Raw genomic sequence first — 15,031 nt, forward strand, 5'->3', positions numbered from 1 at the left:
ATATATGGTTACACCGTAGATGGGGGCCCAGAATACACTGTACCATTGCACATTGGGATCCAATATGGGACATCTTAGACACTGGGGGGTGCAAGATCTTAAGCGCTCCTTAATGCTAATTTTGGAAGCACTTGCGGCCCCTGGATGCTACACTTTGCACTGAGTGCTGGATATGAAATCCAGTGCTCACTGAAAGCGCACAGCTCAGCCCTGTCCTTACTGTCTATCTTAGGGCCCTGATGCGGGCTACACATCCTGCCGCTCCTACCTGGCGCAGGTGGGGGTGTAAGGGATGGGCACCTACATGCATAACACAGGCAGCATTCCATTCATGGCACATTCACAGACCTGCTGATCTATTGCACAATGCCCCATGCGGTGGTCAAAGTACAAAAAAAAAATGTCCGACACTGAGTGGGGAATTGTAAATAGGTCCTTGTGTTTTGTGGTTTTGCATTTAGTTCATGTATAAACATATAAACAGAACCAAAAATATTAGTATACAGTTATAGGATGTTTTATCCAGAATGCTTGGGACCTGTGATTTTCAGGATAAGAGACCTTTCTGTAATTCATCCCCATACCTTAAGCCTGCTAAAAGTCCTTAAAATGCTAAATAAACCTAATAGGATTGTTCAGCCACCAATTTGTATTCAGGCAGTTTAGAGTCTATCAAGTACAAAGTGCTGTTATTATTACAGAGAAAAAGGAAATTATTTTTAAAAATTAAACGTATGTGATTAAAAGTCTATGGGAGATGGCCTTCCTGTAATTCACAGGTTTCCAACATATGCCATAGCTACACTTCTAATCCAGTTTTAGGATAGGAAAAATATAAATAAAACTTGTGTGCATCCATGTGATAAATTGAAAATGCTGAATGATTCACACACTGCTCAATGTATTATTTGCCTATAATTCAGGCATGTGTCAGAAAAGGGGTGCTACCGAGGATGCTTGAAGAGATACTAAAGACACGGATAATGGTGAAACAGTCAATGAAAAATTATAAACAAGATAAAAGCCTTACACGACTGCTTGATGCTCGCCAACTGGGTCTCAAATTAATTGCCAATGTTACATTTGGCTATACTGCTGCTAACTTCTCTGGGAGGATGCCATGCGTGGAGGTAGGGTAAAACAATTCTATCCACTGAAAACTTCTAATGTATTTGTGAATTTCACTTTTTTAAGCATCTAAAAGGAATCCATCACCCATTGCCACCTTTTAGTCACTGAGACAGACAAGTGTTTTATATTTTAATGCAGAGCTCCACAGTATAATATCAAGGCTAATACTAGTGGGCTTTTTGAAGTCCATTTACTTTTACATTGTATAATTAAGTGTATTTTTGCTATTTCTGTCTATAAAATGTATCAAGGCAATGAAGTGGAGGTGTTTTTAATCCTTTTTTTTTTTAACAGATTGGAGACAGTATTATCCACAAAGCACGGGAGACTTTGGAACGTGCTATAAAGCTTGTCAATGACACAAAGAAATGGGGAGCAAAGGTCGTCTATGGGGATACAGACAGGTAATTCATATGATGGCAATCATGTAGGACTCTGATATGGAGTTTGAAAATAGCACAAATATGATATATATATATATATATATATATATATATATATATATATATATATATATATATATATATATATATATATACACACTATGCAGCAACCTATGAACAAACAGTACATTAAAGTAGAGGTGAAGAATGTTGAAAATGTAGCCTAATTACAACAGTTGTTTTTAACACACAGACATTTTTAGAAACTCTTGTGCAATTAATAATATTAGATTGTTCATTATTGTTTTCAGCATGTTTGTGTTGCTGAAAGGGGCTACAAAGGAACAGTCCTTCAAGATTGGGCAGGAAATTGCCGAAGCTGTAACCGCCACTAACCCAAAACCTATAAAACTGAAGTTTGAAAAGGTAAGACTGATGATTGGATAGCAGAAAGAGAAACATAAAATGACAGTGTCTTCCATCCCATTCCAAACATTGTCAGACTTTCTCATTTTGCAGAATGCCCTTTCTAAGAACCAGAGATTATTTGGGGTTCTGTGTGATCATTACAGAAAATGCTGTGTATTGATGATACCTAGTGTTTTTAAATGTAATTTTTACATGCGTTTAATATGACATTTTCAGCTGCAGTTCATCTTCTTACTATTCCATAAAACTGCATAAATACTTTTAACCTTTTGCAAGGAATTGGCATTAGTGAGCAGTTAGGCAGGTTTCTGTTTGACCAAAAGGTTGAATGGATGTGCAACTTTTTCAGTCCAAATGACTATGTTATGGTGTTTACCATATATTGCAGGTTTATTTGCCCTGTGTCTTGCAAACAAAGAAAAGATATGTTGGTTATATGTATGAAACAGTTGACCAAAAGGATCCCGTTTTTGATGCCAAGGGAATTGAAACAGTCCGAAGAGATGCTTGCCCTGCTGTTGGAAAGGTAAGGCAAAATTAGCAATGGTACTGACTTTATTTCAACATCATGCTCTGTATTGCTTGTTGTCCCAGTAACCATAATGAAAATCCAATTTATGTACAAGGTTATCTGCCTTTCTGGCTATAAAACAGCAAAGATCTTTGACACTGCCCATGATCCTTATAGTAGTAATTAGAGGAGAGCACTTAAGAAGCAATTCTGCTGTGAACTTATTTATTCAGACTACATAACATACACAACATGTTTCGGGCCTATAAGGCTCTACATAGGGATTGCGGTAACCCTGAGGAGGATTGAAGCATTGATACACTGATCACTCCTAGGCAGAGCGTAAGAAGAACCCTCACTTGTTCTAGTTTACACTGCCCATGATATTGGTAGTTCTAACCTAACAGCTAGGTCTTCCTTCAACAGAAGAAAGGTTGTTTGCAGGTAACACACAGATAGGGCTGTTTGAGTATATATTGCCTACATGTATCAGGTCTTCTCCTATATACAGTAAATGTAATACAACCAAAAATGAATATTTTAAGGGATTCTAAAAACATAAGGCAGATTTAGAAGGCAGGAATAGTTCAAATATGAATTGCTTCTACCACCACACATACAAACTTACAAGGTCATTTTTAACAACCCAAGAGATTTTTTGCCATACCTTGTGGTTATATCTTCTGCATAATTTGGTATGCATTTAGTAGCACCCAGTGGTCTTTTTTTAAGTGGAAATTACTAACCAGTGGTAAGTGATTGAGATTTTAACAAGCTGTGAGATTTGCCCACTCACTGGTTCAGCTATTGGCCCCATATACAAGGCATTTTTTTTAATGAAGATTTTTGTGACATTGTTCTGTGTGTGTGTCGTTGTTAGGATTGTTTTGTCACGAGTATGACTTATGCAGCTTGATTATGATTATACAAGGTACTGGTATTATTGTAGAGAAAAAGAAATGTTAAAAAAAACTGTATTTTATAAAATATGACCTTCCTGTAAATTGTATTTATTTTTGCAAATTATGATTATGTAGATTTTGTGTGTGTTTGTATTTGTTTGCATATTTTTACTTTTGATACTATGTCTTCATTTTCACCAATGTATATTTTAAATATTCAGATTCTTGAACGTTCACTGAAGCTGCTATTTGAAACCAGAGATATAAGTCAAATCAAACAATATGTCCAGAGACAATGTATAAAGGTTGTTGAAGGCAAAGCCAGTATGCAGGACCTCATTTTTGCCAAGGAATACAGAGGAAGCTTCGCCTATAAGCCTGGCGCCTGTGTCCCAGCATTAGAACTTACAAGGTTTGAAATCACCCCTTTACTGTCGCAAAGCATGTAATGTTGCAGTTCACTAAATGAATAATGATCATATTAGAAATGCCTGTGCAACTTCATACATCCATTAATAGTGTACAAGGCTTATCTCCAAGAAGCAAATAAAATAAGCATGGCTAACGCCTAGATGCATATGCCTAGTGTAGTATATGCTCTTTTTTATTTCTAAACAGATTTTTTTTTTTAACAATTTTTGATCAGTCATACAACCAATTTTTCAAAGAGTAGTAAAAGGGGGGGGGGTAAAAGAGAGAAAGAGAAGGAAGAAGGGGAGGGAAGGAGATCTGGCTGCCACACAAAAGTACAGTAAGTCATATAAGAAAATGCAGTTGAGAACCCCATAACGCCAAAAAGATATTCCAACAGAGCTTCATGACTACAATACTATCTCAGCATAGAGCAAGACTCATAGGGGGTAGTTACAGTACTCCTTGGATCAACATCAGAACGACTTTTGTTGGCAAAAACAGAATACTCGCTCATATAGTTGGATGTGCTCAACCTCCTTGGATATTTCGTGGGTGGAAGGCAGGGCAGATTGTTTCCAATATCGTGCTAAAAGGCTCCTGCTGGCTAGGAGTGCTTGGATAATCCATTTTTTGGTCTTCCGGTCCACCTTGGGAATTCCCAGGCCCAATAAGAACAGTGCAGGTTGAAACAGGGTGAGTATGCCCGTATGCTGGTGGATATAGTCCCGGATGGCGGACCAGTATGTTTGCGCCAGTGGGCAGGCCCACCAAACATGTAACATTGTCCCCACAGCACTATGGCATCTCCAGCATAAGTTGGATGAAAGAGGAAAAGCTCGCTGTATCCTATCCGGAGTCATATACCATCTATACATAATCTTAAATGTTAGTTCATGGTGGTTAAGTGCTTTCGAAAACTTAGAGGTTTGCTGGAAAAGCTGATTCCAAGTGTCCACCGATAAAGGTATTTGTAAATCTGATTGCCACTTTACAAGGGCGGCAGGGGCCTCATCCACACGGTGCTGTATCAATAAGTTGTATATAATAGAGGTGCCTTTGTTTTTATAAATAGGCGTCCAACATTTGGACTCAAACAGGGTGGGCCGGTGTTTCCCCAACCATTGATTCGCCTGGAAATAGTGTCGTATACGTAGGTATGTGTATAATTGTACATCTAAGAGACCATAAGCTTTTTGGAGCTTAGAAAAGGTTAGGAAACCATCACAATCATATAGACATATGACAGAAAACCGTGAATATTAACCCGAGCCGTCGGACTGGAATAGAGGGCCATAATAGCAGATATCAGAAATGGAGGAAAATTAAACTTTTCGAGGACCAGTTTGAGATACAACCAATTCACTCTGTCAAATGCCTTTTCAGCGTCCAGAGCTAATATAAGAGATGGCTTGTTGAGTCTACGCAATTGATGTATTATAGTAATAAGTCGTCTGGTATTGTCATGTAGCTGACGTCCTTTAACAAACCCTGTCTGGTCGGTGCTAATCAACTGAGGCAGTACTGCTTGAATTCTGTTTGCTAGGACAGAGGCATATATTTTTAAGTCACCGTTCAATAGTGAGATTGGGCGGTAATTGGGGCATTTTGTATCATCCTTCCCTGGCTTAGGGATGGTGGAAATGTACGACTTCAGCATTTCTTGCGGAAATTTCCCGGTGCTGACTGCATCGTTAAAGGCTCTAGTGAGATACGGAGTCAAGAGTGCAGAGTAGGATTTATAATATCTGTTTGTGAATCCGTCAGGGCCGGGTGCCTTAGATTGGGGCATACTGACAATCACTTTCCTAACTTCTTCGGATTCTATACGCCTGTCTAACGCGGACAATGCCAAGCTCGAGACAGCCGGCAAGTGCATACGATCAAGGAATGCGCGGATGTCCGCTTCTGTGGGGACATGTATAGCTGGATCGTCCCTCAGGTTATATAAAGCAGTATAGAATTCAGCAAATGTATCTGCTATGTCTTTGGGGTTAATTCGAACTTCACTAGAGTTTGTCTGAATTTTCTCTATTCTATGGTATAACGTTTGCTGTACTAAGCGATTCTTAAGAATGGAAGTAGCTCTATTACCCATTACATAATGCATGCTCTTTAGTCTAATTAGCTGATTCTGACACTTACTCAAAATAAAATATAGATTGACCTCTTCTTTAAGTTGATTTAGTTGGGCCTTAATCTCGGAAGTGGGCATAATGCGCTGCTGTTGTTCTAAGTCATGTATTTGCCGTAAAAGCTGATTGTGTTTCAATCTAGATTGTTTGATTTTGTGAGCGGCAATGCTAATCAAGCGTCCCCTCAGTACCGCTTTATGAGTACACCAGAGATTGACGTCCGTAGTCTCGGAATTGTCATTCAGGGTGAAAAAATCCGCAATAGTTGTACCGATCTGGTCAGCTATCGTCTTGTCAGAAAGGAGTGTGTCATTCAATCTCCAGGGCGGTCTCGTCTCGAACTGGAATGTTTCCTGCAATGTGAATGCAAGGACTGAGTGATCTGTCCATGTGGTAGTATGGATGGAACTGCCGGAAGTGTGTTGTAGCGTAGTCGGGTGTGTCAAAAATAAATCTATTCTAGTAGAAGAGTTATGGTGAGATGAGTAGTAGGTAAAGTCTTTCAACGTGGGGTTGTGGACTCTCCAGATATCATAAAGGTTGTGTTTCGCAATAAGTTTAGTAAAGCTCATGGATTTTTTGGTAACAATATTACGGTAGTGCGGGGGTAATAAAGCTGCCCGTGGGGTTCTGTCCATGTCTGGATCAAGTACATTATTAAAATCCCCACCTATAATGACCGTGCCCTGTTCTAAGAGGCTGACTTGTGTTAAAACTTGATTCAAAAAGACATTTTGGTCCGTATTGGGGGAGTATACATTCACCAGTGTGTACTGTTGCTGATGAATACAGCAAATCACAATCAAACATCTGCCATGAGGATCAGCCAAATGTTGTACACTAGAAACAGATAGGGCACGTCTGGCCAGAATTGCTACTCCCCGTTTTTTCGTAGAGGAGGTCGCTGCAGCAATCATTTTGTATTGCTTATTTTCTTTGGAGCATTGGTCTTTTGCCCGAAAATGCGTCTCTTGGATCCAAATAAGGTCCGCATTCTGTTTTCTACACTCTGCTAAAGCTAGTAAGCGCTTCCTGGGGGTATTGAGACCTTTCGCATTAATACTAATACATTTTAGCCCCATTTTACACAACGTGATCTGCTACAGTGCGTACATTTGGCTGAACCTCTAGCAATGCCCACAGTAGTGCATATAACGAGCCAGTCTCCAGAGGGGAAAAGGGGGGTAGGAAAGGTTAGAATGAAAGAGAAAGGGGAGTCAAAATTATAACATCGGATCTGATGGTAAGATCACAGTCCTGATCCAGTGCCTAAGAGGGCATCAAATGAACGAGACCCAGGGCTAAGGATTATAGAACAATGTGGGACTTACAAATCAGGTCTTGACTTTGTTCCATTCGCCTTCCACGTGTAGGTTGCCTTGGATTTGGCGGGAGTCCTGTTGTAATGCCACCGGAATGTTCCACTGAGTTAATGCCGCCTTCCCTTCTGCTGCCGACATGATGATTTTAGTAGAATTTTGCCACTGTACAATCAGCTTGGTGGGGTACCCCCATTTGTAGGGTATTTCCTTTTGGCGAAGCACTTGCGTGATGGGTGCAAGCTCACGCCTTTTTGCCATGGTCGCTGCCGACAGGTCTGCGAAAACCTGTATTTTATCATACGGCTGTGGGATAGTAGTATGTGCCTGGTGAAGCGCATCAGGTCATCCTTGACGTGATAAAAGTGTATCCGAAGAATCACATCCCTAGGCGCTGAGGCCGGCGCACTTTTAGGCTTAGGGATTCTGTGTATGCGGTCAATAATAAGCTGATCAGCAGGGGTCTCAGGAAGAGCATGTAAAATAAGGTCCTGCGCATATTGACAGAGCTCTCTTCCGGTATACCCCTGAGCCTGACATTGTTCCTTCTGGAGCGATCTTCCATGTCAGCTATTTTATTTTGCAGGCGCTCAATTTCCAGGTCATGATTATTCACCATGTCTGCCATATTATTATGTACTTCCACCAGGTCAGCCATTTTGGACTCCAGGTGGTCTGTGCGCTCAGCTATGGCCTGTAGCTCAACCTTTAAATCCTGTACAGCCCGTGTAGTGTCAGTGCAAATATCTCCCCTCAGTTGTGACAGCATAGCTTTTAGGTTGGCCTCCGTAATGCCTTGCACTCCCTCCACATACTTAGCTGTATGTTGCGCTGAACCAGCATCAGCGTGCGCTGGCGAAGATGCGCCAGACGAGGAGCGGACGCCATCTTGGCTGTCTTCACGGAGCGAAGCTTTCGGCTGAGTCCCATAGAAAGCCGTAAGTTGCAGCGGAGCTTGCTTGGTTCTGCGCCTAGACATGCCTGCGGTATTCCCTGGCTGCTTTTTGCGCTTCTGAGCGCCCTGGGACTGCTTTTTGTCCAGCTTAGAACGGCACCGGATCAGGAGCTGTTAAGGAACGCGTGTGGTCACATGCACGCGCTAAACAGATTTAAATTACAGTTCATAAATTTAGCATATCTGTTTTTAAGGGGAACTTAATCCAGTTCTTGAAAAAAATTATTTTGCATAATGGAAGCGCATACTGTATCTGTCTATTATGTGCAATGCTTGACCTTACTCTTCAGCAAGCTCTCCTTCAGCAGTTCTTCCAATGCCTTGCATGTTATTTGATTAACAGACCTGTAATGGAGCATGCAGTGCATTGTGAGTCTTGCCTGGAATAACTGGCTTTAGTTACATTGTTTTAAAATTCAAGTCATGAAAACATTAGCTATGGCCAGACAGATACTGATTCATGCCATATACAATAGACATACACAGGCATGTGTAATTTGTGCTCATTGGAAAGTTGAATAGGATTACATTTTTCTTTCATTTCATGATCTCTAGAGATCACCTTATGTTATGATCGCATATTGCTGCTCTTGTTTTTAGGAATAGCGCAGCATATCAGGCATACAGAGTTATGTATATAGAGAGAGGCATAGTTGGCAGATGTTTTGTTCTCATGATGCAGGGACATGAACTGAAGAGTTAAACTTTATGAACAATTGTTTTTATTTCTTGGCCCACATTATCCATGGCATTGAACTCAAGTCCAGGTTTTATGAACAGTTGCAAGTTATAAGATGTTATTACTTTGTCTTCTTCAGAATGCTGCATTGTTACCTTACCTTTCTCTTTTCTGCCCCAGGAAAATGGTGGCCTATGACCGGCGCTCTGAGCCTCGCGTTAGTGAAAGAGTCCCTTATGTAATAATATATGGCAGCCCCGGTGTCCCTCTTATTCAGCTTGTGAGACGGCCCATTGATGTTCTTCAGGATCATAATCTTAGAATAAATGGCACCTACTATATCACCAAACAAATCCTACCACCATTGAATCGAATCTTCTCTTTAATTGGAGTGGACGTTTTCAGTTGGTATGATGAACTACCAAGGGTACGTTTATAAATCTCTGTCTGCTCTAGAAAAGGGATATGAATGAATATAATTGCTCTGATATGAGAAAATAAAAGAACCAATATGTTTGCTTTCACTTAGTAAAAGAGAGTCTCAATATAAAGTGCTTTTTTATTCAATATTAAAAGGCAAGCAATTCAGTAAAGTGAATATATTGTATTAACAATATTAATATATTTATCTGTTTGTCTATCCCCTGCAAATAATAAATGACATGTGACGTCTCCTAGTCAGCAGTTTATTGGTTTTGTGTATAAGGCTTTTGCAGTGGTAAAAATCAGCCAATTATTTGTCATCTTTGAAAATCCCATGGGACAACATCTGCACACTGATGCAGTCCTCTTCCTATGTGTCTTCATTTATTCTTATGATTGGCTCATAGCATGAGTGACCAAACTGAGCAAAGATCAACTCCTTTGTTGACCTCTCCATGATGTGGTAACACTATAATTTAATTTAAAAAAAAAACTTTTGTTTTTAGGTGCTGCTGGTGTTTGTCGTCACACGTCAAAGGTTTCTGAGGGTGCTGCCCAGATACCTTTATATGCATGAAGTCTCACATCAGTTATAGCTTTCCTATAGCATTAGGTCTAGAGAGACAAAACCTTGATATACATAATAAAGCAGCTCTTTCCTTTCTTTACCAGCCCTCATCAGTCAAATAAAATAAGGATCAGGATGACTGCCGTACTGTGCAAATGTTTCTGTATAGTTGATGATTTATTTATTATGGTACATGTTCTGAGACCAAATTATATATAAAGCCTCCAGCAAAGATATTAAGCAATTTGGGGCCTGTTAGCAATTTATTATTCTACTTGATCCCAACTAAGATATAATTAATCCTACTATATGGTGCACGGTTACAAATTTTACTGACCAAATCGCAAACCATAAGTGACCCCAGGAAGTAACTGCCTTCCAGTCACTGTGGATACAGGCTGAATTCATTATGAAATTACGTCATCCGGCTTATTGCATTGTACATTTAGTTTACATAGTTAAGTTTACTGATGATATTTTTACTACAGATACAAAAGACTTTCTCGACTGCAAGAAACGAGCAAGATGCCAGAAAGTGCACAATCTCTCAGTATTTCACTACTTTACACTGTCCAGTTTGTGATGAACTGACACAACATGGAATCTGCAGCAAGTGCAGAAGTCAGCCACAAAATGTTGTAGTGATTCTTAATCAAGAAATCAGAGAACTAGAATATAAACAAGACCAGCTTGCTAAAGTAAGTAGGCTTTTCTTGGTGTGATCTTCTAAATGAATTGTTATGGTAAAATTCTTCACCAGTTGCACACGTTAAAGGGAAGGAAAATGTCTACATTTAGTAAAAAGGAACACCTTTAGTTACATGCTTTGTACAAAGTATGCATAAGCTGATGCATCCCGTCAAGGCAGTGTCCATGTGTCAGTCCTAACTAAGTGAAAAGAGTATTTTCTTTGGGAGGAGAAAGTCCATACCTGCTTCTCTCTTTATTTGGCATGATCTCTTCCAAAGACACCGTTCAGCTTTATGGGCTTTTACACACCTTCTTAACTGCAGGTCTGTATTTATAAGGGCGGGGTTGGAAGAGCAAGCATTAAGGAGAGAGCCACCTCCCCATATATAATGTACAAAAGTGCACTCCACCTATAGCTTTAATATGGTTTTAAACTCAAATACTCTAAACTTTACAAAAGCATCACTATGTTTCCACCCCCTTATCCCTTAGATCGTCAGAATCACTGAGAGGAAAGCAGGTAAAGCTTAGGGCAAGGCCAGACATTTCGTTTTTACCTTGTGTTTTTAAAAAAAACTCCGTCGGGTGTAAATATGCCACTGAAACTACATGTGACCTTTCAACATACGTTTTTCAGCACGTAGGTTTCTTTTCCCAACATGCACTTCTCATTGTTCTCGTTCCCCATAATTCTGCTGGCTGGAAATAGTAAAAAGAAAAGATATTTAGAAAAACTATTTACATGCAAAATGGAGAAGGATTGATCGTCAATACGCAATGTAATTACACAACGTCACCGGCCCTAAAAAAGGCATATGCGTCATTTATCTCGCAAGAATTTGGACGCCATATTTAAAATACCCTGTGTATTTATGTAAAGTGTGGTCTCAAACTTGCAGATCCCATAGAGTCTATTGATTTGGTAGTTTCTTGACGTATTGGCGTTTCTGCTAAAAAACGCCAATACTGTCGTCCCGTGGCAGATTTCAGCTTGCAATCGCCCTGTGAGAATTGTCATAGTGCGTTTTTCAGTGGAAGTGCAGTTTCTGCGTATTTATGCCCGACTGAGCTTTTTTAAAAACGCAACATAAAAATGCCACTTCTGGCCTTGCCCTTAGTTCCAATGAGGCTGCACAACTTTCAAATACATATAAAATAGATATTATGCATATATTATAATAATAACATATTTCATAATAAAGCAGTATTTATCTCTGGGTCTGGACATCTTGCAACATTGTTTCAGGAGTCAGAGCCAGGAACAGGACCCCTTTTAAGTAGTAAATGGTAGCTTCTGTTTGGGTATTTATCCTATTATGCAGAGACAGTGAGGTTCTGCATGCACAGTAACATATGACTTCACAATCTACACTCAGCAGCACATGAAATGGAAGTGCTACTTTCCTAGAAATTCAGTAGAATGCATCTAACCTCATTTTCTATTTCTGTGCCCTCAGTTATGCAGAAATTGCACTGGCTGCTCCAACCAACAGATCCAGTGCGTTTCCCTCAATTGTCCGGTACTTTTCAAGCTCTCCAGAGTGAGCCGGGAGCTGTGTAAGGCCCCCTACCTACGCCAGCTGCTCGACCAGTTCTGATTGGTGTTCTGATATTAATGGTGCTATTTCCTTGTGTTTTTTATTTCACACTACAATGTGTCGTGCATGGTGCTGTTTCAACTTTTTTATTGTTTGTATTGTTTTTTTCCTTCAAGTTAGCAATCCCTCTATCTCTATCAGTCTTAGAGGGGGGATGTATGTAATGCTATCTTTATACAATGTACAGAATATTTTTTTGTTTCTTTCTTTGAGATTTGTAAAATACTGTTTTATAAGGCAGTTCTTTAAATAATGACTCTGTAAATTCATTTCTTACAATAAGCTTTCGTTATGCCCTATTGATCTGCTAGGGAAGGGGCACTGACAACTGATCACACAAATGTTTTTCTGTGGATAAACCCTCGATCAGGTCTCTGGTTGGTTCTAGAGTCTCCATATTCTTTCTACGTTTCATTGCGAGCCGCAGTGGTTTGTAAATAGAACTTTTTTTTACTTTTGAAACAACTTGAGTAAAATAATGTGCAATGGGATTTTATACACATTCAGGCATTGGCAGGTATATTTCCTCCACTCTGATCACCCTCTTGATTTTGCTCTGGTCGTGCAGATTGTATTTCATTGTGGAATTGACGATTGTCATTTTGTTTAAGGAAAGGAAAATGAAAAAGATATTGGTGTCTTGCTTTACCTGTTCATGGGGCATTGTGAGGAACTTGTGCTGAAGGCTTTTGTTAAAAAAGTGTGGGGTTGTTGCAATACTTTAAATATAAAGTTTATTCCATTTGGCTTGTTTTGTATAGACATTTCTATGGTTTCTAAATATGCTTATAATATTTTTTTTTCTCCTGTACAGTTAAATCTTATTTGCCATCATCTGGAACACAACAGTGTATTTAGATTATTTGTATAACTGTATAAAATTGGGGAAAATGAATTATGTGGTCAGTGTATTGTTTTATAAACTGGAAATTCGTTTGAGACGTTACAATGGAAACTATTAAAACGGAATAAAACCTGCAATATTGTAACGAATTTTCACTGTCTAACAAAAATACAGAAACCAAGCAGTGCTGTCTGACCATGTTGTGGGTCAAATATCTGGAGGTTCAATGAATATATCATGAGGTCTGTCTGAGCATGCTGGTGTCCTTAGAAATCAATTGAAGTGCCACATCCAACCCACAGGTCTGGTTTAGAAAAAACAGGTCTGAACCTTTAACATCATTGTCTTTAAATAAAGGATACACTAAACACACACACACACAGGACCAGATATCCAAAAACCTGTTATCCAGAAAGCTCCGAATAACAGAAAGATCTCCCATAGGCCCCATTTTATCCAAATTCTTAAAAATGATCAGCTTTTTCTCTGTAATAATAAAACAGCAGCTTGTACTTGATACAAACTAAGATATAGTTAATCCTTATTGGAAGCAAAACCAGCCTATTGGGTTTAATTAATATTTACATGATTTTCTAGTAGATTTAAGGTATGAAAATCCAAATTACGGAAAGCTCTATTATCCAGATAACCAGCCCCGAGCATTCTGGATAACAGGGTCTGAGCGTTAAACGACCTAGAAAATAGCATCTGAAAAACTGTCACATGACAAGGATTTGGTCTCAGTTCTGCCATTCCAAAAATAATTCGGTTGTTTCTGAATCCTGCGATACATAAAAATTCTGAACTAAAATGCCTCTATAAATGTATTGAAAGTAGCAAAATCCTTCATTTTAATAACTTATTTGAGCATAAGAACATAAAATAGAAACATCTAATTTTTGTCTGGAAAATTTGCTTGGAACTAACAAACTAATGTTAGGATTTTGGTCAGAGGAAGCGGACGTTCTGTCTAAATAAGGCAACAAAAAAGTCAAAATATGAAATTCCAATATTAGGTCCCCTGCTGAAAAAGAAACAACTTCAATATACTCTCATTACCAAATCTGCACAATTTTTTTGCACAAGAAAAACATGATATTCTGCTTTGGCCTAGAAGATGTATCAGAGCTTTAAATCCACCAGAACTTGTTTTTGTACATGTAGGATTTGTGCCAACAATGTTTGTTGTTTGTTTGTGCTGGAATCAGTTATTTGAGTGAGATCTAATACATCTGCTATAAAAAGGACCCCCCCAAAAAAGATATATGGGAGCTGTCAGTAAAAATCTGACACCTAACTCCTGAACGAAGAGACAAAGATGCTAAGAGAGGGATAGTGAAAATAAACTTGATTATTTCACAAATAAAAAAAGTTTCTTATTTCAGTATGATAAAACAGTAATTCATTTTTGCTATAGTTTCTTCCACAAATGGCAAAAACATGGAACAGTGGTGAACCTTCCCAGGAGTGGCCGGCCGACCAAAATTACCCCAAGAGCGCAGAGACAACTCATCCGAGAGGCCGCAAAAGACCCCAGGACAACATCTAAAGAACTGCAGGCCTCACTTGCCTCAATTAAGGTCAGTGTTCACGACTCCACCATAAGAAAGAGACTGGGCAAAAACGGCCTGCATGGCAGATTTCCAAGGCGCAAACCACTTTTAAGCAAAAAGAACATTAAGGCTCGTCTCAATTTTGCTAAAAAACATCTCAATGATTGCCAAGACTTTTGGGAAAATACCTTGTGGACCGACGAGACAAAAGTTGAACTTTTTGGAAGGTGCGCGTCCCGTTACATCTGGCGTAAAAGTAACACAGCATTTCCGAAAAAGAACATCATACCAACAGTAAAATATGGTGGTGGTAGTGTGATGGTCTGGGGTTGTTTTGCTGCTTCAGGACCTGGAAGACTTGCTGTGATAGATGGAACCATGAATTCTACTGTCTACCAAAAAATCCTGAAGGAGAATGTCCGGCCATCTGTTCGTCAACTCAAGCTGAAGCGATCTTGGGTGCTGCAGCAGGACAATGACCCAAAACACACCAGCAAATC

At 39.4% G+C, this 15,031-nt stretch overlaps 1 protein-coding gene across 1 annotated transcript in view; it reads left to right on the plus strand.

Moving 5' to 3' along the window:
• The window catches only part of rev3l.L (REV3 like, DNA directed polymerase zeta catalytic subunit L homeolog), a 105,794-nt gene extending 92,684 nt beyond the window's left edge, over positions 1-13,110 (plus strand). Inside the window, 8 exon segments of the mRNA NM_001170448.1 lie at positions 924-1,130; positions 1,426-1,535; positions 1,826-1,940; positions 2,332-2,469; positions 3,578-3,768; positions 9,036-9,282; positions 10,335-10,544; positions 11,994-13,110. Coding sequence (NP_001163919.1) covers positions 924-1,130; positions 1,426-1,535; positions 1,826-1,940; positions 2,332-2,469; positions 3,578-3,768; positions 9,036-9,282; positions 10,335-10,544; positions 11,994-12,134 — 1,359 coding nt within the window. The 3' untranslated portion in view covers positions 12,135-13,110.
• The last annotated feature ends 1,921 nt before the right edge of the window (positions 13,111-15,031 follow it).

The sequence above is a fragment of the Xenopus laevis genome, chromosome 5L (genome assembly GCF_017654675.1).
Source record: "Xenopus laevis strain J_2021 chromosome 5L, Xenopus_laevis_v10.1, whole genome shotgun sequence".
NCBI classification, from domain to species: Eukaryota; Metazoa; Chordata; class Amphibia; order Anura; family Pipidae; genus Xenopus; species Xenopus laevis.